Source organism: Manis pentadactyla, chromosome 13, assembly GCF_030020395.1.
Source record: "Manis pentadactyla isolate mManPen7 chromosome 13, mManPen7.hap1, whole genome shotgun sequence".
In the NCBI taxonomy this organism is placed as follows: domain Eukaryota; kingdom Metazoa; phylum Chordata; class Mammalia; order Pholidota; family Manidae; genus Manis; species Manis pentadactyla.
This window is the reverse complement of record NC_080031.1, coordinates 92,722,622-92,750,382: the sequence shown is the minus strand read 5'-3', so window position 1 is coordinate 92,750,382 and position 27,761 is coordinate 92,722,622. Positions and strand designations below refer to the sequence as shown.

The following is a 27,761-nucleotide window of genomic DNA, read 5'->3' as shown; positions in this document are numbered from 1 at the left end:
TAAATCACGCCTCTCCCCAAATCAGCCTCGCACCCAGCACGCTGTCACCTGGGGTGGGCTGGGCCAGCTTGCACCGTGACTATGCGTGGAGGAAGGGGTGGCCTGGGCGGGAGAGAAGCAGAGATGAGCAGGTAACAGGAGCAAACTTTAAACTCATTTTCCGGTTTAACGTTCATTCCCTTTGTCAGGGTTTCCCTGGACCCCGAGGAGAGAAAGGTGACAGGAGCGAGCGCGGAGAGAAGGTGGGGTGGCGGAAAAGGACGTGGGGGCAAAGAAAGGGGGCAGAGAGAAGGGGAGTGGGTTGAGGCTGGGATGAGGGCGGCAGGGCAGGGGCCATCTCTGTGGGAGGCGTGGGGGGGTCCTGGGCCTATAGCTGTGCCCTTACCACTACATCCCTCCTTGCACAGGGGGAGCGAGGTGTCCCCGGCCGGAAAGGAGTGAAGGGCCAGAAGGGCGAGCCAGGACCGCCAGGCCTGGACCAGCCATGTCCTGTGGTACGTGTCCCAGCAGGCTGGGAGCCCCAACCCAGGTCTTTGCCAGTATCTTCCTGTCCTCAGAGCTCAGTTGCGAGTCCCAGAGACCACGCTGACCCCACGCGGGGGGGCTCACACTGCTGGGGCACCACTGATGTCACCGCAGTCACGGAGGCTCCCCTTTCTCTGGTCCTGGCTCCCCCACCCCATGGGCCTGGCTGAGGGACCCACCCCCCTCTAGAGATGGAGGCCTGGTTGTGGGCAGAGTCCATTTGCCCGGATCATGCCCTCTTTACTCAGCCTCCTTGGCCTGAATGGCAGTTGGCAAAACTTTGCCTATCTCCGTACGTGTTTGTACCATCTGGACCGGGAAGAGGCTCTGCTGGGTGGTGGGTGCACCGCCCTGCCTACATTGCCTCTGTGCCCCAAAGCCCCCCCTAGGTCCCCACAGCCTTCCTCCTTTCCTGCCTCCCACAACAGCCTGACGGCCACCAGACCACAACTCAGTTCTTTTTCCAGAAGATAGGGAGGAATCACATATCAAACTCTTCCACAGAATCTCAGAAGACAGAAAAAAACAGAATAGCTGAGTTTCTGTACTAAAACTAACCAGACTGTCAAGGGCCAACCCTTCCATAAGGCGTGTGTCCACCTTCCAAAGGGGGTCAGGGACAGGGGTCCCCCAGGCCCAGTCATCCATCCGTTGGTCTCCTATCCATGCAATGAAAAAAGACATGAGACAGAGCAGAAAGCATGTCCCAAAGCACCAGGACAGCAAGGGGACAAGGTGGCCTGGCCTCACAGCGCTAGGCCCTGGGCCGAGAAGTCCCTCCACGTCATTCAGCCTTCCTCTTTGAAACAGGAGGATCCTAAATGCGGAGGCAAGCGAGGGGTGCCGGGCTCCAGGGGCCTGGCACGGGGCAGTGGGCTCTGCCGTGCGGTACGCAGTCTGGCCTGCTGTGTGCTGTGCTGGGCATTGGGGGCTGCCTGTGCCCACCGCTGTGCCCCCGCCCTGCCTCTCCAGTCTGCTCCCTCTGGCCCTGGCCTGTGCCCCTGCTGGCTGCATGGGAGGTCGGGGGGCTGGGCTCCCGCATGTCTTGAGTGTGCTTCCAGAGTGCAGTGCTCCCCACCCCGGGCTCCCCGGGGCTCTCGACCCTACAGCCTCAGTCAGCCTTTGACCCTCTCCAGCCCCACCCCTCCCCGGGCCCCCTGAGGAAACCTGAACCCCCTACTTATGTCTGCTTCCTGCTGCCTCCAGACACCCCCTACCCCTTCACCCCCACCCTGCCCCCAGTTTCTACCCTGATGGCCTCAGCCTGCCCTGTCTGCCACTCAGATCCAGATATAGGGACCAGGCCAGGCCGGAGGGGGACCCCACTTCCTGGACTGTCCTTCAAACACTCTTAGAGATGTGCCTGAAAGCTCACAGGCCCCCAGTGCGAAGGGCCAGAGCCGTTCTCACAGATGCCGGGCAGGAAGCCACCCTGCCCCCTGGCAGGGCCAGGGTCAGGCCCTGCTCCTTGGCAGGTGGATGTCCAGCACAGTGCCCAGCACTCCAGTGTCCTGACTCTGCCCGCTGTGTGCTTGTCCCATCAGAGACACTCTGAACAAGTCACAGTAAGGGGCCATCATGTTCTGTGACCTGGCTACCCAGGTGGACAGGCCAGGCATCCAGGCACTGCCTCAGTGGGGTCCCGTGAGCCCACAGGGCCGCTCTCTGGGCCGCACCCTCCTACAGCCAGGGCAGGAGGATGTGGGGTGTATAGAGCTGACCAGCCACCTAGCCCCATCACTGAAACCTTTTTCCTTTGCAGGGCCCCGATGGGCTGCCCGTGCCTGGCTGCTGGCATAAGGTATTTTGCAGGGAAGAGCCTCCAGGCAGGCTGGGAGGTGGGGGCAGCCTTAGGGACAAGGTGTCTGCAGCAACCAGGGCAGGGACTGAAGAGCCAGGTTTCCCATGATGGCCCTGTTTTTGCCTCTCCCATCATGTGGCCCAGGGCGGGGGGCTGCGGTCCCAGGTGATTGTGTGAGGCCCACCCCGCTGGTCCTCTAGGGCTCGTTCAGAACCTGCCCCAGGCAGTGCAAAGCCATCAGCAGCCTCCGAGACTGCCGTACTTCCCCCCCGTCGGGGGGGTGCTGGAAGCCAGGAGATGAGGACGGGGAGACACCTCCTTCCAGGGGCATGGTGGGTGGGGGGCGCGGCGGGGAACTGCCCAGGCCAAGGGAGGGGCCTCTGCGGCTTCACAGCCTCCTCCTCACCTTCGGCTTTTCCTTCTTTTCCAGTGATCCCAGCCCCCAGCTCACAACCTATACAGATCTGTGTGGACGTTTTTAATTTTTGTAAAAACAAAACAGTAATATATTGATCTTTTTTCATGGGATGCACCATCTGTGGACTTTTAACATTTGAGAGTCTGCCCGGCCCAGCCCTAGAATGATCCGCATGTGAAGCAGGCAGGCGAGGATGCACGCCGATCGGGGAGAACTGTGTACTTGGGGGGCACCTGCAGGACTTGGCTTTCCCTGGAGGGAGACGAAGGTGGAATTGCCTGGCTCAGGAGAGGCTGCAAAGACGCCCGCCAGCTTGGGCCACGGTCACCTGATTAGCAGAGGGGATCTGGCCACCCCACTGCCCTGCAAGAGCCTGTCCCTGAAGCTCCAGAGCCCCCGGGGCCCACCTCATCCAAAAAGGCGAAGGCTTGGACAGCAGATGCAGCTGCCCCCAGCTTCCCTGGCCTCTGGCCTCAGCCTCAGCCCCAGGAGCCTCTGGTACTGGATTCACCAGGGCAGGACAAGACTCCTGCCCAGCACTGGCCACAGGACGCTGGAAGCTGTGGGAAGCACCCCGGGTGGGTCTAGTCCCCACCAAGTTCAGTAGGCCTCCAGAAGCCAGCCTGCCGTGAGAACACCTGTCCTCTGGCCCCGAGTAGATGCCAAGCACTGTGATTGCCACCACATGGACCAGGGAGCCCTGTGGTCTCTAAGTTTGGAGGACAGCAGGTCCTCGATGGGAGCGGCTGCTGCTCCCTGTCTCCATGCCACCCAGAGCAAAGATGTGATGGGACTTCGCCAGCTCAAGGAGGTGCGCCTCCAGCTCTGAGTTTGGGTCTCACAGGCTGCGAGTGTCCCACGCAGAACTGGCCAGCCTTCCAGAAATGGTGTGCGTGTGAGCCGTGAGACAGAGCCTCAGGGCTGGTACCTGGCTGGCCTGGGCATGGGCCTGCAACCTAAGCAGCCAGTGCGCTAAGGAGAGGCATCCCCACCTCTGTGTGACAAGGGTTCCCAGCCACCAGCTCCAGCCCAGCTACTTGCCTCCCTTCTGTGTAGATGGATGTCACTGAGTGTAATAAACCACACGTGTGTCCCGGTGTGCCTGTCCTTGCAGACTGCCCCTGAGCACCTCTGGTGAGGCTCCAGCCTTGATGTCCCAGCTGGTGAGGTTCCAGTTGGATGGAGAGGGACAAGGGGACCCTCCCTGATTTAGAGCCACCCAGAAACCAAGGGAAGTAGTTCAAGGACAGGGCAAGGATGGGGTTTGGAGTCAGAAAGACAGACTCAAGGTCTGGCCCTGCTGTATATCAGCTGAGCCCTCTGTCCAGTCACACATGTGTAATCCTCTGATCCAGGGACTGTTGCGTAACAAATCACCCCAAGTGTTCCTTAGAACAATGACCCTTTCTACTTCTCTTATGGTTCTGGGGGCAATGAGCTCAGCTGGGTGGTTATTGCTCAAGCCCTCCCCCCTACACCTGGCAGCTGATACTGGCTGGCAGCTGGGATCTCAGAGGGCCAGAACACCTCTTATATGTGGTCTGGGCTTCCCCAAAGCATAGCTGCGAGATTCCCAGAGTGAATGTCCCCCATGGACGCTGTCACCTTTTATGGCCAAGCCTCAAAAGTCATATGGTATCACTTCCTGTCCAAATCAGAGGTCCACCCTAATTCAAGGGAAAAGTGTCAACATCATATTGCAAGGAGAAAATGTGGGATAGTAGATCTTGTTGCAGCCATCTTAGAAAATTTAACCTGCCAGCTCATCTGTAAAATGGGATAGTGATGCTTACACTCAGACCGTGGCTTAATGAGAACTGAATGCTGGGGGTGAACAAAGAACCCAGGACAGGGCAGGCGCCTGCAGGCACCCATGGTTCTGAGGGCCCTCTTCTCCCCAACCCAACACCAAGCAAGGCCACAGTCATGCAGAGCGTTTCTGCGTCTCTCATCCCTTAGAACCACCCTGAGAACATGCCCGTTTCACAGATGACAAAACCAAGGACATTCAGTAGTGTAGACAAGGAGGGGCTTGCAGTGATGATATCTCGGGCCTTCAGCCTCCAAGGACTGTGGCCTCAGGAGGCCACAGCCTGGACAGTCCCCCCAGACCCTGCCACACGGCCTCCTCACTGAGCAGATGAGGCCCAGGCACACACTGGCTAAAGAGGAGGAATGCGTGCCCACCTCTGTCTCCCTGAGTTGCTGCTCCACCAGGCACGTGGATCGCCAGGGACGCAGTAGTGCGAGAAGGAAGAGCCACACGGGGGCTGTGATGACTGACGGCGATCTCTGGAGGCCCAGCATAACCTCACAACTCCGCTGTAGTTTGGAACTCACCCCTCCCTCCACCCGGGTACCTCCCAGGCTCCCCTCCCCAGCCCTGTGAAGGACGGAGCTTCTTGACTGGTATCAGTATCTCCACTTTACATATGAGGAAACGGGCTCTGAGGGATTAGTCACCTGCCCAGGGATAGGGTGGCAGGCTTGGGAATGGACCTGGACCCTTGGATACCCTCCAGTTTGTCTTTCTGAAATTGCTTGGCAGGGCGTGGAGTCTGCTAAGCAGTGCCAGGATGCTGGGTGACGGGCAGGCAGATCGTCGTGGAGGTAGAAGCCACACGTTGCCCATCCTCTAGACTTCTGAGGGGGTCCCTCTCCTACTCCTTTGGATAGGACGAGGCCATTTGTAGCCCACTGCTGCCCCCTTGTGGCCTCATACCATGTATCCTCAGGTCCGCTAACTTCACAATTTCAGAGCCTGCGGAGTCCTCAAGGGCTTTGGGGTGGGGGCAGGGGACTCAGGATGCGTGGTGAATAACTGGCCTCAGATCCCAGCTGGACACGGGGACGCCCTGCCTCACAGCTGAGCCCCAAGGACTAAGGGCCTCAGGTCTCCCTGACACAAAGGACAGCTCTGCCTCAAACTAGCCCCTTCTAGAAGAGGGCCCCACTGTGCGCCATGGCAGCCAAACTAATTACAAGGATTCCTGTCCCCTTTTGCCGATGAGTCTGAGGCCTGAGAGGAATGGGCTTTGGGCTTACGCAGGTCTCCCTCCTCCTGATCCCTAGGATACTGCTAGAAAGGCACTGGCTGCTGAGGGCTGCCAACATGACTGAGGGGCACTGGTGGCATTCAGTGAGCAGAGCCAGGGAGAGCAAACATCTGAAACACACGGACAGTACTGCCCACCAATAATTGTCTCACTGCCTGAATCGAGAAACACCATGCCCTGGGTTCAAATCTTAGCTCAGCCACTTCCCATCCCCTGCCCTCTTGGCCTCTGATGGCACCTCAAAGGCCGGCATGAGATGACAGACAGAGCAGTGCTTAGCATGGGGCCATAGGAAGGAGGAGTGGGCCTGTCTGAGCCAGAAGAAGGGAGGATTCCTGGTGGTGTCCTGTCCCAAAGGTGGGTCCTAAACAGGACTCCCAGACTTCTCCCACCACACGCACATGCACAGACACACACAAAGCACACGTTACATTAATTTCACATTCATCTTATTCAGCAAGAAACTCCATTCAGTTTGGAAAGATGAATAAGTTCTGTAGATGGATGGTGGTGATGGTTGCACAACGTGAACGTACTTAATGCCACTAAGCTATACTCTTTAAAACTGTGAAAATGGTAAATTTTACATTATGTATATACTACCATATATGTATATTGTTAAAGAACTCCAATGCTCTTTAATAAATGCCTTAAGCATTTTACAGTTGTTTGAAGGAAGACCAGAAGAAATTAGTGACAGAGCAAGCAAAGGGCTGAGAATCATGAAGAGAAGACAGAAGGAAGGACAGCAGGAGTCTCCCCTTCTCTAGCATGACCCCAACTCAGGCTGCAACCCCAGGCCCTTGTTTAGGAAATCATCAAAGCCAGAGAGTCCCCAGGACCCCACCCCAGGAGGGGTTCTCTCTCTGCTATCCCAACTTCCCAGCCCCTTGGGGGCGATTTCTTCTCACTCACTGGGCTGGGAGTCAGGCAGATCTGGGTCCAGCCTCGGCTGTGCACTTGCTGTGTGCCTGGGAGCAAAGCCGTTTCCCTTTCTGGGCCTCAGTTTTGCGGCCACTATAAGGTTCAGGCAACTCTCTTCCTGTGGAAACGCTGCAAGATTGTCTTAGCGTCAGTGTATCTCGTGCTCACCCAGCCTGGCGTCCAGTAGGAGTCGTGCTGCCCCAATGAGGGGGGACAGGGACATGGGACAAGCATGATGATTAACTTTTCCTGCCTATGATGAAAAATGCTGAGATATGAACAGTATGGTAAGAACAGGAGGGAACCCAATCTTAAGGCTAAGATTCCATTTTAAAAAGAGAATCGAGAAGATTCCTAACACAGTCTCTGGTAATCCAACAATAACCCAACAGCCTATCTTGGGGCAGAGCAAGCAGTCCTAACTGATATGTCCCCATTACTTGAGGGTAACCACTATCTTGGAAAAGAATAGGATAAAAAAAACATCCCTTGTGCTAGTTTTTTAGCAGAATTAGCTGAAGGACTGATAATAAAGGAAAGAAGACATGGTGTCTCTCTCCAGAGATAAGCACCTTGAGACCATAAGCCAAGCCTACACCCAACAACCTCCCCTCAGCCCTTTGCATTCTTGAAAGCCTTACAAGACAGAATTCCCAAACTTTCAGCGTGCCTTCTTTGAGGACACCCGCACTTACCTTTAAGTGCATACTTTCAAATGAAGCTTTCTCACTGCTCAGATAATTGCGGTTTGTCTCTTTGCTATTTCATTTTATTTCCAAGTCTTCACTTGGCTCCGCTTTACTCCTAGTAAGTAGGAAGGGCTACTTGCTAAGAGCTCAGATTTGGGCCTGCATGTTTCCGTCACCTGGGTAACCTGCACAGAACTGCCGCTGTGCGATCTGCTCTTAGTAGCCTGCCTAAAATCTCCTTCGGTAAGTTCTCAGAACATAATCATACTCCATCCTGTGCTCCGTGGCTCCCCCAAATCCTGGGGTGGTAGGGGCTAGTCCCCATGCCGTGCATATCCAAGCGGACACAGGATGCCAGGTGACCCTGGCTTCAGGAGCTGGCAAGGGAATCTGCCCTAAGCCGAAAACTTACCCTCTGCACTTTCCTGTTCTCTGCTACCTGCAAGACAGCTGCCATTCCCTGATGCTACTGCTTTAATGAATTCCTTCCTTACCTACACTCGTCTGACCTGTTCGAGAATTCTTTATCGCCCAGAGTCAAGAACCCTCCCCCATCCGGGTTGAGGTTTCTCCTAGTGCTTCACCTAATGAAGAGGGAGAGGCCTCCCCAGACGCAGCTGCCCGGCAACACTAAGGTGGTGCTCACGACGTCCTCAGCGCCAGCGGTGGCCCTGCCCGCCCCTTCTGCCCTCTCGCTGCTGCTCCTCGGGGCTGAAGCCACAGGTCCGGCCCCCCGTCGACAATCGCTTCTCGTACCCGGAGGCCCCTGCCGCGCACCAAGCCTGCTCTGGGCGCCTCCCGTCTTAGGAATGGGGAAGGCGACTCAGACTGCATCAGCCCCAAGCTAGAGCCCGCTGGGGAGCGGGAGCAGCGGGAAGGGTGCCCGCGAACCTCCCGGAGGAGGGAGACTGCAGGGGCCGGAAGGGCGAGGCCCAAAGGGCCGACTGGGACCTGGCCGCTGACCGCGCTCAGCGGGGTTGGCCCAGAACAGGCCCCCGCACTGCGATTTCCCAGGAGCGCCGCAGGGCGGGTAGCTGCCCCGACCGCGGAACGAACCACTGAGCAAACGCGCAGGGCGCCCGTGGGGGCGGGGCCCGCGGGGCCGACGGGAGCCCCGGGCGCGGGGGGCGGGGCCTCGGGGCCGGGCGCGCGGAGGGCTCCCGGCTGTGTTCCCGCGCGTCTGCGGCTCGGCGTCATGGCCGCCGACCGGCGCGGGAAAGCCGCGACCCTGGCCCTGAGACGGCGGCTGCTCAGGTACCGCGGCGGCGGCGCGCGCGCGCACACACACTCCCGGCGAGAGCCGCGGCCCCGGGGGTGCCAGCCCGCCCCGGACCCTCTGACCCCTGTCCGCTCAGCGGCCGCCGCCGCCTGGTTGCAGGCGGCTTTTGCTCCGGGGGGAAGGCCTCGGCCCGGGCAGGAGGAGAGCGCCGCCCAGTGGCGACTCCTGAGAGGCCCCGGAAAGGGACTGAAAGTTATCGAGGCGCGGTGGGGATTTGGGGCAACCTTGGAGAAAGTCTGCCCCAGACCTGTGAGCGGGCCCTCGTGGGCGTGAGGCAGCCTCGGCTGGAGCTTGGGGCTGGCACCCAGCAGGGCCGCCGGGCTGGCAAGGAACATTTAAGGAGGGAGCCAGGCAGCAGTGGGGGTGCCCTCCCTCCATCCGTCCCGGCAAGGAACACTGCCGTTAAGGGGCCCCCGCGGATCGAGGCAGCCACCTTTTCCCGAGATCCAAGGGGCTCATGTGGGCGTCGCCACCAAGACCTCAAAATAGTGGCCTGAGAAAGTTTTAGGAACTTCTCCGCCCCTTTCCTCCTTTCCAACTGTGTCGTGGGGGGCCTGGAAGCAGGGAAGCAACACTGTGCCTTTCAAGCTTTTGTCCTTTCCAGAAATTGGAAAGGGGTGGGAGTCCGGTGGATGGACTTCTTCGGCTCCTCAGACGTGGCGGTCCACCCCTTGCCTGTGCCCCCAGCTCTTCCTGCAGGCTCTTTTTTCCTGAGGATCCTATTAAGATTGTCCGGGGCCAGGGGCAGTACCTGTACGATGAACAGGGCGCAGAATACATCGATTGCATCAACAATGTGGCTCACGGTCAGTGTCACACCTGGGGCTGGTGGGGGAGGGGAGGGGCCGAGGCTGAGAACCCGGCCCAGGGGGGGTCCTGAGGTGGCAGAGACGCGTGGGGAGCTTGGATTTTTCTGAGCAGAGCAGGCCTAGTCTTTCTGGTATGAGAAGTTTCCAAGCTGTAGCTGTGCTAAACTAGGCAGGAGTCAGGGACATAGGTCTGGGGTCCACTCCATTTAGGACTGATGGCAAGCTCAGAGAGCAGCATCTGGCCAGCTGTGACCAGCAGCACAGAAGGGCCATGGCCAAGTACTGGGGGGTCATGACAGGGATTCAGCCCAGGGCCCATCTCAGGTACTGGGCAAGGAAGCTGAAGTAGGAATTCAGTTACGCAGGTGGGGCCGCCAGAGCTAATGGAAGGAAATGGGACCCACGACTCAGCAGATGAACTGGAAATTAAAAGCGGGCTCTAGTCCCAGACTGCCTGAGTTCATATTCCCTGTCCTCCATTTACTTTGTGATCTTGGAAAGTCACCTAATTCTCTGTGCCTGTCTGCTCATCTTCAAAACAATCATGACAATACTAGGAACCCACCTCAAGGTGTTTTGGACAATTAGGTGAATTAATTCAAGTAACCTGGTCTGTATGAGCTCTTAGCATGTGTTCACTGTGAAAATGCCCCCCACCATCTCCCTCCACTGAATCCCCATTGACCAGGGCTATGGGTCAGGCTGGGGGAGTCCTGGTGGGATCAGCAGAGGGGAGCCAGCCTAGTGATGGGTGTGGCACTCTTCCAGTGGGGCACTGCCACCCTCTCGTGGTCCATGCGGCACATGAACAGAACCAAGTGCTCAACACCAATAGCCGATACCTGCACGACAACATCGTGGATTACGCGCAGAGGCTGTCAGAGACCCTGCCAGAGAAGCTCTGTGTGTTTTATTTCCTGAATTCTGGGTAAGTGGACTGCAGCCAGCCCCTGGAGGAGGGTGAGATAGCTGAGAAGAGAGTTGCTCACATGGGCACAGTGTAGTGTAGCCCACTGATTGTGGATGTTGGGAGGGGCGGCCCTCAATGGGCCAGGTGTCCGCACTTCCCTGTGAAGACCCTGTTGCTTACTCTGTGGGTCCAGTTTCCTGGCCTCTTAGTAAGGGATACTATTACCTCCCTTTCAGACTGTTGGGACCTTTCAAAGGTAATGTGTTCCTTTAATTCTTATGAATACACAGGCCCAGCTGGGGGCTACAACCAAGACCCCTGCCCTCAGGTTGCTCAGTAAGGAACAGAAACATCAGGTGATTCTTCACAGAAACCCAAAATGACCAAGAGGGACCGTCGTCTGCAGGGAAAGTACAGGGTATAATGACTCATAGAAGCTGTGGGGAGCCCTCTCCTGCTTTGAGGGCCAGGGGGGCTCCCTGAGGAAGCGATGGTAGGCTCGGTGCTGACGGGGAGATAGCTAGATGAGGAGGAGGGGAGGGTGCCACCCATGCCATCCTGAGTGCTCCTGTAAAGGTTGTCACCACACCCAACTGCCTGTAGGAAGGCCTTGCAGCAGGAAAGGGCCCAGCACCCCTGAACACCGGAGGACCTGAGGGAAGGCCAGTGGGGCAGGGGAGCAGGTGGGAGCTGACACCAGGGAGGGAGGCAGGGCCTTACCGGCCAAGTGAGGAATCTGTATCCTAAGATCATTAGGAACTATCAGAGGGTTTTAATCAGGCACAATGTCATCAGGACTGGGAATGGCCACCCTTAGGCAGCAGCTCAGTGGCCAGGTGACAGGGACCAGTAGTAGTTCACTGGGAGTGGCAATGGAGACAGAACCAGCCCAGCATGCCCAGGAGAGGACATCGCAATAAGCAGTAGGCCATGGCATTTGGATCCTAGTAATGATTGTTACCATCATCATTGCTGTTTGTGCAGCACATGCCTCAGTCCTCCTGGTAATTTCTAGGAACTGGGATTTTCCACCCTCATTTACAGATAAGGAAACGGCAGTTCAGAGACAGGAACTAGCTTGTCCAGGGTCACGCATGTAGAAAGTGGCCAAGCCAGAACCGGAGCCCCCAGGGAAAGGCAGACCACTGGGCTCAGGAGTCGCGGTTCCCTTAGCAGGGGAGGGTGGCACGTTCTCTGGCTTGCTCCGCCAAGCTGACTCTGAGTTCCAGTGGCTCCCATGTTCTCTTTGCTGCCATGGTCTGGCTCTGGCGCTCAGCAATGTTGGCAGTTACCACTCTCTGGAAATGCCTTTAGGCTTGCTGCAAGGACACTGCATGCTCCTGGTTTTCCGCCAGCTTCTGGCTACTCCTCCTCTGTCTCCTTTGCCAGTTCCTACCCCTCTGTTCCCCAGGGCTGGTCCTGGGGCATGGTCTCTCTCCCTACCTGATCTCATCCATTCCCATGGGCTTACATACCATCCACATGCCGGCCACTTCCAAATTTGTGCCTGAAGCCCAGATGTTTCCCCTTTCTTCCAGCCCAAAGGTTCCAATCACCCACTTGACTTCTGGAACATCTCTGACTTCACATGTCCGAAAGACAAATGAGAGTTGATTATCTTCTGACGGCCCCTGGTGTGGGACCATGGCACTGGCCGTCCCTCACACTGCTGGGCACCTATCCAGAGCTTCCGAAAAGGATCCCCCCAACTACCTCACTCTATCTCGCCTCATGGATGCAGCACCATCTGCATCTCTGCTCAAGGCAGAAGTGCCCCTCCCAGCCCTGCATGACGCGCCTCATCCATCTGCAGGCAGTCTCCCGCCTGTCTGCCTCTCCATCCCCATGACCACCACCTGCTCTCACCTATGTGTCCTTCTCAAGTGAGAACTGAATCATGTCCCTTCTCTGATTAAAACTCTTCAGTAGCTTTGCATGGCACTGAGGAGAAAACCTGGCTCCCTCTGAGACCCTGTGGATGAGGGCCGCACGTGTCCACCACTCCCTCTCCCACGCTGCCCCGGCCTCCCTTTTCTTGTCTGGGTTCCGTGAGCTCACCAAGCTCTTTTCCTCCACAGGACCTTTGAGTGTGCTTCTCACTTTGCCTAGAAACTTCTCCCCCGAGGACTCAGTATAGGTGTTACCTCCTCATAGAGTCCTTCCCTGACCCCTGTGTTAGTCAGCTCAGGCCACCATGGCAAAAGGCCACACACTGGGAGACTTAAACCACACAGATGTATTTTCTCACAATCCTGGAGGCCGTAATCCAAGACAAAGTTGTCCGCAGGTCCGGTTTCTTCGCAGCCTCTCCCCTGGTCTGAGGTAGCCACCCTCTTGCTGTGTCTTCACGTGGCCTTTTTTCTGTGCCTGTGTGCCCCTCGTGTCTCTGTGTGCCCACATTTCCTCTTCTAAGAGTAGCAGTCAGACTGGATTAGGGCCCCATCTGATGGCCTTGTTTTAACTTACTTCTTTAAAGGCCCTGTCTCCATAGTCACGTGTTGAAGTACTAGCGGTTACAGTTGCAACATGAATTTTGGGGAACACAGTTCAGCCCGTAACTCCCACTTATCTAAGATAGGGTCCTGTCCAATCATTTTGGGGCATGTATCAAAATGACTGTTCCTTCTTTGTTTTTTGGCTTTCATGACACATACTAGGATTTAAGTTCCAGAAGGGCCAGAGGCTGTTTTACTTACTATTTTTGCCCCCAGCCTCTAGCACAGAGAAAGTGTTTAATAAATTTTTACCAAACAAAGAGCAAATGACTCAATGAATGGTGCCTGGAGAATCTTCCTGCTGCTGGTAGGGCCCCCTGCTCCCTCCGCGTCTCTCTGCAGGACACAGGTACCCAGGAGGGAATGCTGTGGACAGCTATCTGAGCAGGGAACACCTTTTCTATTGTAGGTCAGAAGCCAATGACTTGGCCCTGAGGATGGCCCGCCAGCACACGGGACACTGGGATGTGGTGGTGTTAGATCAGTAAGTGCCCGTTCCTGAAGCCTAGGCCTGCCGCTTGCTAGGGGGTCTGTGGGGCTCTCGGTTGGATGCCTTGGGCAGGAAGGATGAGGGGCATGGGTTACTGGAGGAAAGCATGAGGGCCTGGCCAGAGAGACACCCCACACCCACGGTTCTTTCCCCCAGGCCTCTCTGGACAGGCACTTCTGGGGAGCAGGATGCTTTGTAAGGTAGTGGCAGTCAGTCCCAACATTTAGGTGTCAAAAGTGTTCCAACAGTAGCTCCCTCTGTATGGAGGATCTGCTATGCATAAGACCCAGGCCAGGGTTAGATCTGTATCCCATGTCAGATCTGTCCATTACAACCCGGAAGCAGAGGCCCCCAACTTCCCAGAGGAGAGACCTGAACCCAGGAGGGTCGCTGGTGAGCCACTGTGATGAGGTGGCCACTGTGATGCCGGAACTCTTGCTGACTCCACGGCCCGGGTTCCTCCCCAGCCCTGAGACTCCAGGGCTTAGTCAGAAGGGTTGGTCGTCCCTGTGTGTCCCCCGAGGTGGGGAAGCAGTTAGCAGGGCCGGGCTGGGGAGTACGTGCCACCCGGGCCTGATCCCACCCTCCCTTCTCTCCCCCAGTGCTTACCACGGTCACCTGAGCTCTCTGATCGACATCAGTCCCTACAAGTTCCGGGACCTGGATGGCCAGAAGGAATGGGTCCATGTGGTATGCACTGCCCAAGTGGGCATCAGGTTGGTGCCTGCCCCCCAGCCTGCGTGACACACTACTGTCCCTCCCCACAGGCACCTCTCCCAGACACCTACCGGGGCCCCTACCGGGAGGACCACCCCAATCCAGCTGTGGCCTATGCCAACGAGGTGAAACGTGTGGTCAGCAGCGCACAGGAAAAGGGCAGGAAGGTAACTGCATCTGCGTGGGTCCGGTGAATCGAACAGTGAATGTCATTCTTCTGTTACCAGCCCAGTGCCAGATACTGAGAGGGATGGGAACCAGGGCCCACCCTTTGGGAATCTAGTCGGGGCCTAAGTGCCCAGAGAGGGTTAAGATAGAGGTATGTCGTAGGTAATACAGGGGCCCCGGCTGCACCTGTCAGGTGTGAGGAGGGTCCTTAGAGGAGGTGCTACCTGATTAGTATATAAGTTGAGTAGGTGTGAGCTGCTCAAGGTGGGGTGCAGAGTAGAAGAGAAGAGTCTTCCTACACAGACGGGCAGCCTGCGCAGCAGGGAGAAGCCACCCAGCATGGGGCCAGGCTGAGCAGAGGAGATGAGCCTTGAGGGGCAGGCAGGACCCATGTGCCAAAGGACCACCAGTTCCATGCCTAGAGGCCGAGGCTGTGGCAGCCTTTGAAAGGTGTTAAGGGAGAGTAATAAGACCAGGGAATGCGTTGGAGTGGGGCCAGCCTGAGGGCAGGTGACAAGAGGCCTGGCCCAGGGCAGTGCCGGGGCAGACAGGAGATGTGTGCACCCTGGAGGAGCAGTGGCCTTGGGGACAGGAGAGAGCAGGTGGTTGGTATGAGGGCTCTCTGGAAGGCTTCACTGAAGAGTGACAGCCACACACTGGGTGTACGGTACGGTACTGCGAGGCCAGAGCAGTTGGCAGAGCCAGATGACAGGAACCTGACCGGTGCATTTCACATGCTCTGCACCCACTTACATACAACCAGAAAAGAAACTGCCCCAGAGGCAGCAGGGGTGAAGGACCGGTTTCCCATCCGCTCAGCACTTCCTTCATCCCAGCAATGGCCTCTGAATCAGCTCCAAGGTAGTACAGAGTTTGGAAGTCATGGCTGTAAGCAGAAGGGGTCATCAGAGGGTCTTAAATGGGACCTGATGAGCCCAGGGGCCAGGTGGAGACATCACGCTGGTGGCCAGTGGAGGGTGGGCTGGAAGAGGCATCTGGTTAGAAGACATCTGCAGGAGACGAAGGCAGAGCCAGGCAGGCCTGCCGGGAGGCACGGGTCTGTGGTGGGGGAGGAGTGGACACGGGGTCGGGAGGGGCAGAGTCCGCGGCGGTGCTGACGGAAGGATGAAGCGAGGGCTGGGCCAGGGGTGGGAGCACATTCTTTCCTCCGCAGGGCGGATGGCATCACCAGATGAGGACAGGGAGCAAACAGACTTACAGGGGGAAAATCAGGCTTATGGGGCGGATTCATCTTGGGCATCCTAGGGACAAGGGGTCTGGAGGCATCCAGGGTGTAAGAGTCGGTTTGAACCTGAACAGAAACTGAGTCCCAGACGTCAGATGTGTTGTGGAGCCCAAAGTAGGGGCCTAGCACTGCCGTTCACTCATCCTGCCTGGAGCCAGCATGGAGCGGCGTCAGCAGGACACACACAGCTTGCCAGTCCACCCCTCCACGCTGCTGTGGCCTGTGCCCGTCTCGCCCACAGGTTGCGGCATTCTTCGCCGAGTCTCTGCCCAGCGTGGGAGGGCAGATTGTTCCCCCGGCTGGCTACTTTCCGGAAGTGGCAGAGTGAGTAGCTGGGAGGGGCTGCTCGTGATGGGTTTCCCAGCCTTTGTTCCAAATTCAAACCTCAGCCTGGCCTGTCAGAGTTTTTAGACAAAGCCCCTGAAGAAGCAGTGGTCCCGAGAAGGGAGCCATCCACCGAAGGGCCCAGCCTTAGTGCTGGCAGAGCCAAGCTTCAAAGTCCCAAGACCTCCCAGCCCCTGGCCTGACCCCTCCTCCTGCAGCCCCCCCGTCAGCCATCTGTCCTCTGCCACAGGCACATCCACAAGGCCGGAGGGGTCTTTGTCGCAGATGAGATTCAGGTGGGCTTTGGCCGTGTAGGCAAGCACTTCTGGGCCTTCCAGCTCCAGGGAGAAGACTTCGTCCCCGACATTGTTACCATGGGCAAGTCCATTGGCAACGGCCACCCCGTAGCCTGTGTGGCCACAACCCAAGCTGTGGCAAGGACGTTTGAGTCCACCGGCGTCGAGTACTTCAACACGGTGAGTGAAGGCCCCAGGGCAAGGGAGCACCGTGGGTTCTGTGAGGCCCTCAACACTCCACTTGCCGTTAATGAGCAGAGGCCACAGGCCTAGTACTGTGCCCAGCACAAAGACTTCTAAGATGCTGTCCTTACCACAGGTCAGCGGGAAGAACACACAAAACCTCTAAAAATGAGTGTCAATCCAAAAGCTGTCACAAGATCGTGCCTTACAAAATACATAGAAAGCATACCAGAGGCCCTCTCCCTTCCAGGAGAAGCTGCCTGCCACATGCCAGGTGCTGGAGCCAGAGCTAAGATGCAGGACGAGCTGGGACTGTTTAGTGCTGAAGGGTTCGGGAGCAGAATTCCCACGGCAGTGGGAGCTTAGAGGAGGGCATCGTCCTTGGGTTCAAGGTCGAGAGCTTTCACTAAATGAAGTGGATCCCGTGTGTTGCATGGCATGCTTGGTGGTGCCGAGAGCAGTTGCATGGTGGGTGAGTGTAGTGTAATGTCACCAGGGGCTTCGTTGAAAAGAGCTGAGGTGTCTGGACTGATCTGAGGGCAGTGAGGGGCCTTAGAAGGGTTTTAATCAGGGAGAGATGAGGACTGAAATACATTTTAGAAGGATCTCAGTGTAGAGCAAGAACTAGCGGTAGGGAGACTGGGCCAGGCCAAAGAGCAGAAGGCCCAAATCTGAGCTCAGGCCATAGGGAGGAACTGTAAGGGAGTTGAGGGACGGACTTTATTGTGATCTCCCAAAAAGAAGCCCATTTGAGTCGGGGCCTGAGCATGTGGATGGTTGAGAGCTGGCAGAGAAAGTCATTAAGGGTGAGACTGGTGCTTCAGCAAACTGTCACTCTGTGCCAGCTGACATGGAGGCAGATTCTGCCCTAGACAAGTTCATGTCAGGGCGACAGACACCTGATCACAGGGTGTGGAGGAGGGAGTGTGTTCACAGTGCTCTGAGAGCACAAGGGGGGCCAGGGCAGCAGGGCTGGGAGAGTGGGAGGCCTGGCGTGCATGGGAGGCTGAGGAGAGCTGAGTCTGGGAGGATAGAGGAATTAGCCTGTGAGGAGGAGGAGTGTGTTGTGTTGCATGAACAACCCAGTTGCATGATCCTGATTTTTGTGTCTTTCTTCATTTAACTTGAAGTGATCAGGTTATATAATCCTCATTCATGAAAGACTCATCTGTCCCTCATCTCATCTTTTAGTCAATCGGTTAATCAGTTACTTTTATTAACATTATAAGCACCCAAGAAGCCATCACCCCAAAAAGTGAGGACCTTGACAGTATCCTCATGGTCACCCCCAATTCCCTGCCTTGGCCTCCCCCCTCAAGTAGCCATCACTAAGAATCCCACATTCATTATTTATTCTAGCAGTGTTTTAGTTTTACAAGAAGTGTATCATGCTCTGTGTACTCTGGAGATTTGTTTTTTCCACCTGTCCTCATACAGGCAGACCTCATTTTATTGTGCTTTGATTTACTGTACCTTGCAGATACTGTGTTTTACAAATTGAAGGTTTGTGGCAACCCTGCATCCAGCAAGTCTGTTGGCACCATTTTTCCAACAGCATTTGCTCACTTAGTGTCTCTATGTCACATTTTGGTGATTCTTGCAATGTTTCAAACTTTTTCATTATTTGTTATGGTGATCTATGGTCAGTAAATACAACTTGCTGAAAGCTCAGATAATGGTTAGCATTTTTTAGCAATAAAGTGTTTTTTTATTAAGATATGTACATTGTGTTTTAGACATAATACTGCACACTTAACAGACTACAGTAGAGTGTAAACATAACTTTTATATTCACTGGGAAACCAAAAAATTCATTTGACTCGCTTTATTGCAATGTTTGCTTTATTGCAATGTTCTGGAAACTCACAGAATTTCTGAGGTATGTTTGTATTACTAAGAATCATCCATCTTGCTTGTCACTGAAGGTGTTTTGTTGTGACTGCCATATCCCATTGTATAAATGTACCTTGACAGATTTGTCCATTCTGGTTGATGTGCTCTGAGGATGCTCCCACATTTTTTACTGTTATGAACAGTGCTGCTGCAAACAATTTTTACAAGTCTGTTGTATATGTGTAAGCGTTTTTCTTAGGAATATACCTAAGAGTGTAATTGTTGAGTCATAGGGTCTGTGTTCACTCTCCATCTTAAGAGAGAATGACACCTGTTTTCCAAGTAGTTCACAAGTTAATACTCCACCAGCAGTGTATAAGAGATTCTATAGGTCTGCATCCTCTTCAACACCTTTTAATTTTTTGCCAATAATGTGGGGTATAAAATGATATCCCCTCAAATCAGGGTATCATTTTATATGCTATTCCCTAATTTCAAATTATGTGAAACATCTCTTAATGTTTATTGGCCATGTGTTTCCTCCTTTGTGAAATGCATGTCTTTAATTTGGCCCATTTTTTGAATGAGCTGCTAATGCTTTTCTTATTCATTTTGGGAGTTGTGTGTCTATTCTCTGTACGAGTATGCATGTCTGTGTGTATGTGCATTTGTGTGTGTATACATAAACAGATTCACACAAATATATACCATTGCTGCTGGTGTATAAAATAAGGACTTTTTTATTTATCAACCTTCTTGCTAAACTCTTCTATTATTTCTAACAATTTATAGGCAGATCTCTCTTTTTTGTTTTTTGTTTTGTTTTTCCTATGTAAAAAATCATATGATCTCCACTAGATGAAACTTCCAATACATAATTGAAAACAAATGGTTAACAGTGGCCATATCTGTCCATCTAGGAATGTTTGGTCTAGATTTTTATTTTATGTTTTATTTTTTTATCTTTAAATTTATTTTTAGTTTTTATATTCTTTTTATTCATTTATTTACATTTATTCTTTATGAGTTAAGAAAATTTCCTTCTGTTCCTTACTAAGATATTTTATTATGAATAGAATTTTATCCTGTTTTTTTTGTGCATCTATTAAAGTAATTTTTTTCTCTTTTATTCTGTTAATATGGTAAATTATATTACAAATTTTCTAATATTAAACCATTTTTGCATACCTGGGACAAATCCAACTTAGATATGGAACATTATCATTTTCATACATTACTTCTTTATAGTTTATTTATGAATTTGGTATATATTTTCAGGAGTAAAATGTGACATCTTTTTTTCTTATAATGTCTGGTTTTTGGTATCTGGGTTATACCAGCCTTGTAATTGAGTTGGGAAGTATTTCTTCTTTCACTTTTACATAAAATTGAGATGATCTGTTCGTTGAAAGTTTGGTAACTGCCTATAAAACCATCTGGGCTTTGTGTTTTCTTTATGGGAAGGTACTTAATTGCTCTCTCAATTGCTTTAAAAGTTATATAGGCCTCTGCAAGTAATTTCTTCTTGTGTTAGTTCTGGCAGCTTATATTTTCCTAGGAGTTTGTCTTTTTCATCCAAGTGTTAAAAATTGTTGACATATTGTATTAGTACTTTCTTAATATCTTTTAAATCTTTTATCATTATGTTCACTTTTCATATGCAATATTGTTTGTGTTCTCTCTTTTCCTCGTTTTCTTTCCTTCTGCTTTCTTTGGGGTTTCTTCTGTTCTCATTTCTTAAGATGGATATTTAAATGTTTTCTCTATTAATAAAAATACTTAAACCTATAAATTTCCCTCAAAGCACTTTTATTGTATCCCACAAATTTTAATATATAGTGTTCCTTTATCACCAGAGTCCTAAAAATGTGATCCAGACCCTGAAGGTCCTAAGGCCCTTGTCAGGGATCTGCAAGATAAAAACTACTTTGATGATGATACTTAACATGTTATTGTCCTTTTTCGCTCTCATCCTCTCACAATTATACAGTGGGGTGCACCAGAGGCTGCATAACTATGAGAAATAAATACATAGCTGACATAGATACAAGAATCCAACTGTCTCCTGTTAGGCCAGACATTTAGGACACTGGCAAACACAAACAAGGACACTTCTAATTTTCTTGTAAGTATACTTATTTTTCATAAACATACGATTATATCATATTGCATAAACATGATAATACACAGTGGGTTTTTATTATTTTTAAATGGCATATTTAAAATTAATTATCTTAAAATTAATGTGTTTCAAAATTCTCAGTTTTAACTTCTATATAACAAATATTATTAGGTGTAACCTGTATAAACAAAATTCTTTGGGTTCCTTGATGATTTTTGAGAGAGTAAAGGGAGTCTAAGACCAAAAGATTGAGAACCACTGCCATTACCATTGAGTTCTAGGTTTTTCAAATGTTTTTATTATTAACGTCTAATGACACTGCAGTCAAAGGTCATGTCTTTGTGATACTTCATGTTTTGATACTTTCTCTATAAAATGTATTTTACAGGTGATCTGGTACTGGCTTGTTCTACATGTCCTTAAGAAAATGTGTTACCTAAATGTTATTTGCAGAACTCTGTAAATGTCTGTTAGCTCATATTCGTGCTGGACTGTTTTTCTCCTACTTAACCTGTTAATAATTGAGAACTGTATGTGGAAATCTCATACTATGATAAACAATTTTTCCCCATAATGCTGTCAATTTTTGCTTCATATATTTTGAGGGTATTAGTATACACTATGTATACTATATGTATATATATTTTATTTGTCAATGTTCATTAGGAATTGAAACTTTTTTTTTTTATTGAGGTACAGTTAACATAATATTAGTTTCAGGTGTATTACATAATGATTCAATATTGTTATATATTGCCAAATTATCCCTTTGTCTAGTTAACACCCATCACCACACTATTACAATTCTTTTACTTGTGATGGGAACTTTAATAGTATTATTAACTATAGTCACCAATGCTGTATGTACATTATATCCCTAGGACTTGTTTATTTTGTAACTGAAAGTTTGTACCCTTTGACCATCCTTCACCCATTTTGCCCACTGTACACTCTCCCCCGGCCTCCACCTCTCGTAATCACCAATCTGTTCTCTGTATCTAAAAGCTCAGTTTTCTTGATTGGTTTTGTTTCATTTTAGATTCCACATACAAATGGGATCATACAGTATTTCTTTCTCTGACTTACTTCATTTAGCACAATGCCTTCCATGTCCATCCATGTTGTTGCAAATGGTAGGATTTGTGTTTTTTTATGGCTGAATAATATTCCATTGCATGCATATATACCGTATTTTCTTTATCCGTTTATCTGTTGCTGAACACTTAGATTGCTTCCATATCTTGACTATTATAAATAATGCTGAACTGTAAATGGGGGTGCAGATATCTCTTGAGATAGCGTTTTCATTTTTTTTCAGATAAATACCCAGAAGTGGGATTGCTGGGTCATATGATAGTTCTGTTTTTCATTTTTTTGAGAAACCTCCATACTGTTTTCCATAGTGGTTGCACCAATTTACATTCCCACCAACAGTGCATGAAGAGTTCCCTTTTTTCCACATCCCACCAACACTTGCTATTTTTTGTCTTTTTGATTAATAGCCATTCTTAACAGATATGAGGTGATATTGTGGTTTGGATTTGCATTTCCCTGATGATTAATAATGCGCACCTTTTCGTGTACCTGTTGGCCATCTATGTCTCCTTTGGAAAAATGTCTATTCAGATCTCTACCTATTTTTTATTCATATTGGGTTTTTTTTGGCTATTGAGTTATATGAATTTTTAGTGTACTTTGGATATTAGGCCCTTATCAGATCTAAGATTTGCAAATACCTTGTTCAATTAAGTAAGTTGCATTTTCATTTTGTTGACAGTTTACTGTACAGAAGCTTTTTAGTCCCACTTGTTTATTTCTACTTTTGTTGCTTTTCTTTCTGGTATCAAATCCAAAACACTGTTGCCAAGACTAATGTGAAAAAACTTACCACCTATGTTTTCTTCAAGGAGTTCTATGGTTTCAGGTCTTACATTCAAGTCCTTAATCCACTTTGAGTTATTTGTTTGCATAGTATAAAAATATACACAACCCAGCTTCATTATTTTGCATGTGTCTACCCAGTTATCAAGGAATTAAATCTTTTATTGTATAGAGTAATATTTTCCATTCCTAACAATGGTTTTGTTTTTACACTTTATTTTTTATCTGTTACTGAAGAACTACTTTAGCTTTCTTTTGGCTATAAGTTGCCTGATACATATTTTTTTACCCTTCTACTTCCAACCTTTATGTGCAGTCATGCTTTAGGTGTGTTTCTTTCAACCAGCATATACCTAGATTTTGTTTTTTTGTCCGGGTCTGTTAATGTTTGACTTTAAAGTGATGACTTCAGACAATTTAAATGTAACATTACTATTGATATATTTGGACCTGTTGCTAACATCTTAATTCATAACTTTAGTTTATCATACTTGCCTGTTTTAAATCCTGCCCAGTATTTCATCCCGTTATTTTTTTTTCCTCACTGTAAAGTAATAATTTAATGCAGTTTACATACTTGTGTCTTATCATAAGGTCACTCTCTTCCTAGTACTTCTGTTTTATGGCTCAAGGTAACTCTCTGTCCCTTATTTTTGCTTGGCTGATTATCTCCCTCTGAACTGCACATATACAAGTATACTGGCCCTAGCTTCTTTCTTAAACTACATAGCATGGCACTTACCTGTGTTCCCATGACCCTGGCCCTTTATTTATTTATTTATTTTTCTTTTTGGAATATAGTTGATAATATGATATTATGTTGGTTTCAGATGCCAAATTATTTTCCCTGTAAGTCTTTATATTGCAACCTTGTGAGTTCTTGTGTGCCTAAGAGTATTTTCACCAGGCCCACATATATAAATATTTTAACTAATCTAGGTCCTAGTTATTTTCCTTCAGTGCTTTAAAATTATATCCCATTGTCACCTTATATCCAGTGTTGCTGTTGAAAAAGCTGAATCACTGATTCCCTTTTGATTGAGGTATAATTCACATGCCATAGAATTTACTCTTTCCAATAAATGCAAAACCAGTGGTGTCAAAGTCAAGTGAAGTGCATGCCAGTGATTTTCAGCACACTCACCAAGTCATGCAATCATCACTGCTGTCTTAATGCAGAACATTTTTTTCATCCCCCAAAGCAACTGCATGACCATCAGCAGTCACTCCCCATCACCTTCTTTCCACAAGTCCTGGCAATCACTCTCTCTGTGTCCATGGATTTGCCTATTCTCTTTTTTTTTTTTTGGTGTGTAGGGGAGGAGATGATTCTATAAATATGTTTATTCATCTAATAACTGAGTTTCAAAATACATAAAACAAAAATTTGTAAAACTACAAAGAATAATGTACAAATAAAGTCATAAATTACGATACCATTGTCTAAATAATTAACCTAAAGAGTAGTCAGTAAAGACATGGAGATTTCTTATTGAAGTATAGTTGATATACAGTAATACTGGCTTCACATATACAGCACAGCAATTAGACAATTACATGTTACTGATGCTCATCATGGTAACTGTAGGATTTGCCTATTCTTGACATTTCATTTAATCACATAACATGAACTTTGTGTCAGACTTCCATGTATGGTTTTGTATGGAAATATATTTTCAGCTCTATTGCATATATACGTATGAGTGGAAATGCTGGGTCACATGGCAACACTAGGTTTAACTTTTTGAGGAGTGACAAACTTTCCAAGCAGCTGTACCATTTAACATGCCCAGAAATGTATGAGGGTTCCAACTTCTCCGTATCCTCACCATCATTTATTATTTGCTGTCTTTTATTATAGCCATCTTGGCTTTTTTTTTGCTGAGTTATAAGATTTCTATATATCATTGATACTGGATCCTTACTAGATACATAATTTTTAAATATCTTCTCCCATTTTCTGAGTTGTCTCTTCATATTCATGTTAGTCCTTTGAAGTCCAAGTTTTTTATTTTGATTAAGTCCAATTTATTTTTTCTTTGGTTGCTTATATTTTGGAGTCATATCTGACAAACCATTGCCAGCCAGAAGTAATGAAGACTTACACCTTTGTTTTTTTCTAAGAGTTTTATAGTTTTAGCTTTTACATTTAGGTCTGATCTATTTTTTTTTATTAAGGTATCATTGATATACACTCTTATGAAAGTTTCACAAGAAAAGCAACATGGTTGCTACAGTTCACCCATATTATCGAGTCCCGCCGCCAAACCCCATTGCAGTCACTGTCCATCAGTGTAGTAAGATGGCACAGAGTCACTACTTGTCTTCTCTGTGCTACACTGTCTTCCCCATGATCCCTCCACACCATGTGTACTAATCATGATACCCCATAATCCCCTTCTCCCTCCCTCCCCACCTGTCCTCCCCCACCCCTCCCCTTTGGTAACCACTACTCCCTTGGAGTCTGTTAGTCTGCTTCTATTTTGTTCCTTCAGTTTTGTTTAGTTATATTCCACAAATAAGGGAAATCATTTGATATTTATCTTTCTCTGTCTGACATATTTCACTGATCATAATACCCTCTAGCTCCATCCATGCTGTTGCAAATGGTAGAATTTGTTTCTTATGGCTGAGTAGTATTCCATTGTGTATATGTACCACATCTTTATCCATTCATCTACTGATGGATACTTAGGTTGCTTCCATACCTGGGCTATTGAAAATAGTGCTGCAATAAACATAGGTGTGCATCTGTCTTTTTGAATCTGAGATCTTGCTTTCTTTGGGTAAATTCCTAGGAGTGGAATTCCCGGGTCAAATGGTATTTCTCTTTTCACTTTTTTGAGGAATGTCCACACTGCTTGCCACAATGGTTGAACTAGTTTACATTACCACCAGCAGTGTAGGAGGGTTTCCCTTTCTCTGCATCCTCGCCAGCATTTGTTGTTCCTACTCTTTTCTATGTTCGCCATCCTAACTGGTGTGAGGTGATATCTCATTGTGGTTTTAATTTGCATTTCCCTGATAATTAGCAATGTAGAGCATCTATTCATGGGCCTGTTGGCCATCTGGATTTCTTCTTTGCAGAATTGTCTGTTCATATCCTCTGCCCATTTTTTAATTGGGTTATTGGCTTTTTGGGTGTTGAGGCATGTGAGTTCTTTATATATTTTGGAGGTTAACCCCTTTTCGGATAAGTCATTTACAAATATATTCTCCCATACTATAGGATGCCTTTTTGTTCTGCTGATGGTATCCTTTGCTGTACAGAAGTTTTTTGCTTTATGTAGTCCTATTTGTTCATTTTTTATTTTGTTTCCCTTGCCCGAGAAGATGGGTTCAGGAAAAAGTTGCTCATGTTTATATTCAAGAGACTTTTTCCTATGTTTTCTTCTAAGAGTTTTATGGTTTCATGAATTAACGTTCAGGTATTTGATCCATTTTGAATTTACTTTTGTGTATGGAGTTAGACAATAATCCAGTTTCATTGTCTTGCATGTAGCTGTCCAGTTTTGCCAACACCAGTTGTTGAAGAGGCTGTCATTTCCCCATTGTATATCCATGGCTCCTTTATTGTATACTAATTCACCATATAAGCTTGGGTTTATACCTGGGCTCTCTATTCTATTCCATTGATCGCTGGGTCTGTTCTTATGACAGTACCAAATTGTCTTGATTACTGTGACTTTGTAGTAGAGCTTGAAGTCGGGGAGCATAATTCCCCCAGCTTTATTCTTCCTTCTCAGGATTGCTTTGGCTATTTGGGGTCTTTTGTGGTTCCATATGAATTTTAGAACTATTTTTTCTAGTTGGTTGAAGAATACTGTTGGTATTTTGATAGGGATTGTATTGAATCTATAGGTTACTTTAGGCAGGATGGCCATTTTGACAATATTAATTCTTCCTATCCATGAGCCCATGATGTATTTCCATTTATTGGTATCTTCTTTAATTTCTCTCATGAGTGGCTTGTAGTTTTCAGGGTATAGGTCTTTCACTTTCTTCGTTAGGTTTATTCCTAGGTATTTTATTCTTTTTAATGCAATGGTGAATGGAATTTTTTCCAGATTTCTCTTTCTGCTAGTTCATCATTTCTGTATAGGAATGCAACAGGTATCTGTGTATTAATTTTGTATCCTGCAACTTTGCTGAATTCAGTTAACAGTTCTAGTAGTTTTGGGGTGGATTCTTTAGGGTTTTTTTATGTACAATATCATGTCACCTGCAAACAGTGACAGATTAACTTCTTTCTTGCCAATCTGGATGCCTTTAATTTCTTTATGTTGTCTGATTGCCGTGGCTAGGACCTCCAGTACTGTATGTACGATGTTGAATAGAAGTGGGGAGAGTGTGCATCCTTGTCTTCTTCCCGATCTTAAAGGAAAACCTTTCAGCTTCTCGCTGTTAAGTATAACATTGGCTGTGGGTCTGTCATATATGGCCTTTATTATGTTGAGGTACTTGCCCTCTATACCCATTTTGTTGAGAGTTTTTATCATGAATGGATGTTGAACTTTGTCAAATGCTTTTTTGGCATCTATGGAGGTGATCATGTGGTTTTGTCCTTCTTTTTGTTGATGTGGTGGATGATGTTGATGGATTTTCAAATATTGTACCATCCTTGCATCCCTGGAATAAATCCTACTTGATGGTGATGGATCACCTTTTTCATGTATTTTTTAATGTGGTTTGCTAATATTTTGTTGAGTCTGTTTGCATCTATGTTCATCAGGGATATTGGTCTGTAATTTTGTGTGTGTGTGTGTGGTGTCTTTGCCTGGTTTTGGTATTAGAGTGATACTGGCCTCATTGAATGAGTTTGGAAGTATTCCCGCCTCTGCAACTTTTTGGAAAACTTTAAGGACAATGGGTATTAGGTCTTCACTAAACGTTTGATAAAATTCAGCAGTGAAGCCATCTGGTACAGGTGTTTTGTTCTTAGGCCGTTTTTTCATTACAAATCCAGTTTTGTTGCTGGTAATTGGTATGTTCACAAATTCTGTTTCTTCCTGGGTCAGCCTTGAAAGATTGTATTTTTTCTAGAAAGTTGTCCATTTCTTCTAGGTTATCCAGTTTGTTAGCATATAATTTTTCATAGTATTCTCTAATAATTTTGTATTTCTGTGGTGTCTGTAGTGATTTTTCCTTTCTCATTTCTGATTCTGTTTGTGTGTGTAGACTCTCTTTTTTCTTGATAAGTCTGGCTAGGGGTTTATCTATTTTGTTTATTTTCTCGAAGAACCAGCTCCTGCTTTCATTGATTCTTTCTGTTGTTTTATTTTCAATTTTATTTATTTCTGCTCTAATCTTTTTTATGTCTCTCCTTCTACTGTCTTTGGGCCTCATTTGTTCTTCTTTTTCTGGTTTCATTAATTGTGAGTTTACACTGTTCATTTTGAATTGCTCTTCTTTCCTGAGGTAGGCCTGTATTGCAATATACTTCTCCCTCTTAGCATGGCCTTCACTGCATCCCACAGATTTTGCGGTATTGAATTATTGCGGTCATTTGTATCCATATGTTGCTTGATCTCTGTTTTTATTTGGTCATTGATCCATTGCTTATTTAGGGGCATGTTGTTAAGCCTTCATGTGTTT

At 48.7% G+C, this 27,761-nt stretch overlaps 2 protein-coding genes across 7 annotated transcripts in view; both read left to right on the top strand.

Moving 5' to 3' along the window:
* COL23A1 (collagen type XXIII alpha 1 chain) overlaps nucleotides 1-3,841 on the top strand; it is a 303,660-nt gene extending 299,819 nt beyond the window's left edge. The window contains exons 25-28 of the mRNA XM_057490798.1: nucleotides 189-242; nucleotides 408-494; nucleotides 2,288-2,326; nucleotides 2,757-3,841. Coding sequence (XP_057346781.1) covers nucleotides 189-242; nucleotides 408-494; nucleotides 2,288-2,326; nucleotides 2,757-2,759 — 183 coding nt within the window. The 3' untranslated portion in view covers nucleotides 2,760-3,841. The remainder of the gene's footprint in view (nucleotides 1-188; nucleotides 243-407; nucleotides 495-2,287; nucleotides 2,327-2,756) is intronic.
* A 4,675-nt stretch (nucleotides 3,842-8,516) lies between these two features.
* The window catches only part of PHYKPL (5-phosphohydroxy-L-lysine phospho-lyase), a 39,482-nt gene continuing 20,237 nt past the window's right edge, over nucleotides 8,517-27,761 (top strand). For 3 of the 6 annotated variants that reach the window (XR_005033135.2, XM_036927774.2, XM_057490795.1), the window contains exons 1-8: nucleotides 8,517-8,667; nucleotides 9,380-9,498; nucleotides 10,270-10,429; nucleotides 13,316-13,390; nucleotides 13,999-14,086; nucleotides 14,164-14,280; nucleotides 15,769-15,851; nucleotides 16,102-16,327. Coding sequence is in view for 5 of the 6 variants with exons in the window: in XM_036927774.2 (XP_036783669.2) it covers nucleotides 8,609-8,667; nucleotides 9,380-9,498; nucleotides 10,270-10,429; nucleotides 13,316-13,390; nucleotides 13,999-14,086; nucleotides 14,164-14,280; nucleotides 15,769-15,851; nucleotides 16,102-16,327 (927 nt within the window). In the remaining variant the exon portion in view is untranslated. Of the gene's footprint in view, nucleotides 8,668-9,379; nucleotides 9,499-9,866; nucleotides 9,934-10,269; nucleotides 10,430-13,315; nucleotides 13,391-13,998; nucleotides 14,087-14,163; nucleotides 14,281-15,768; nucleotides 15,852-16,101; nucleotides 16,328-16,580; nucleotides 17,805-27,761 lie in introns of those variants that run through there. The other 3 variants (XM_036927775.2, XM_057490796.1, XM_057490797.1) reach the window with 3 other exon arrangements.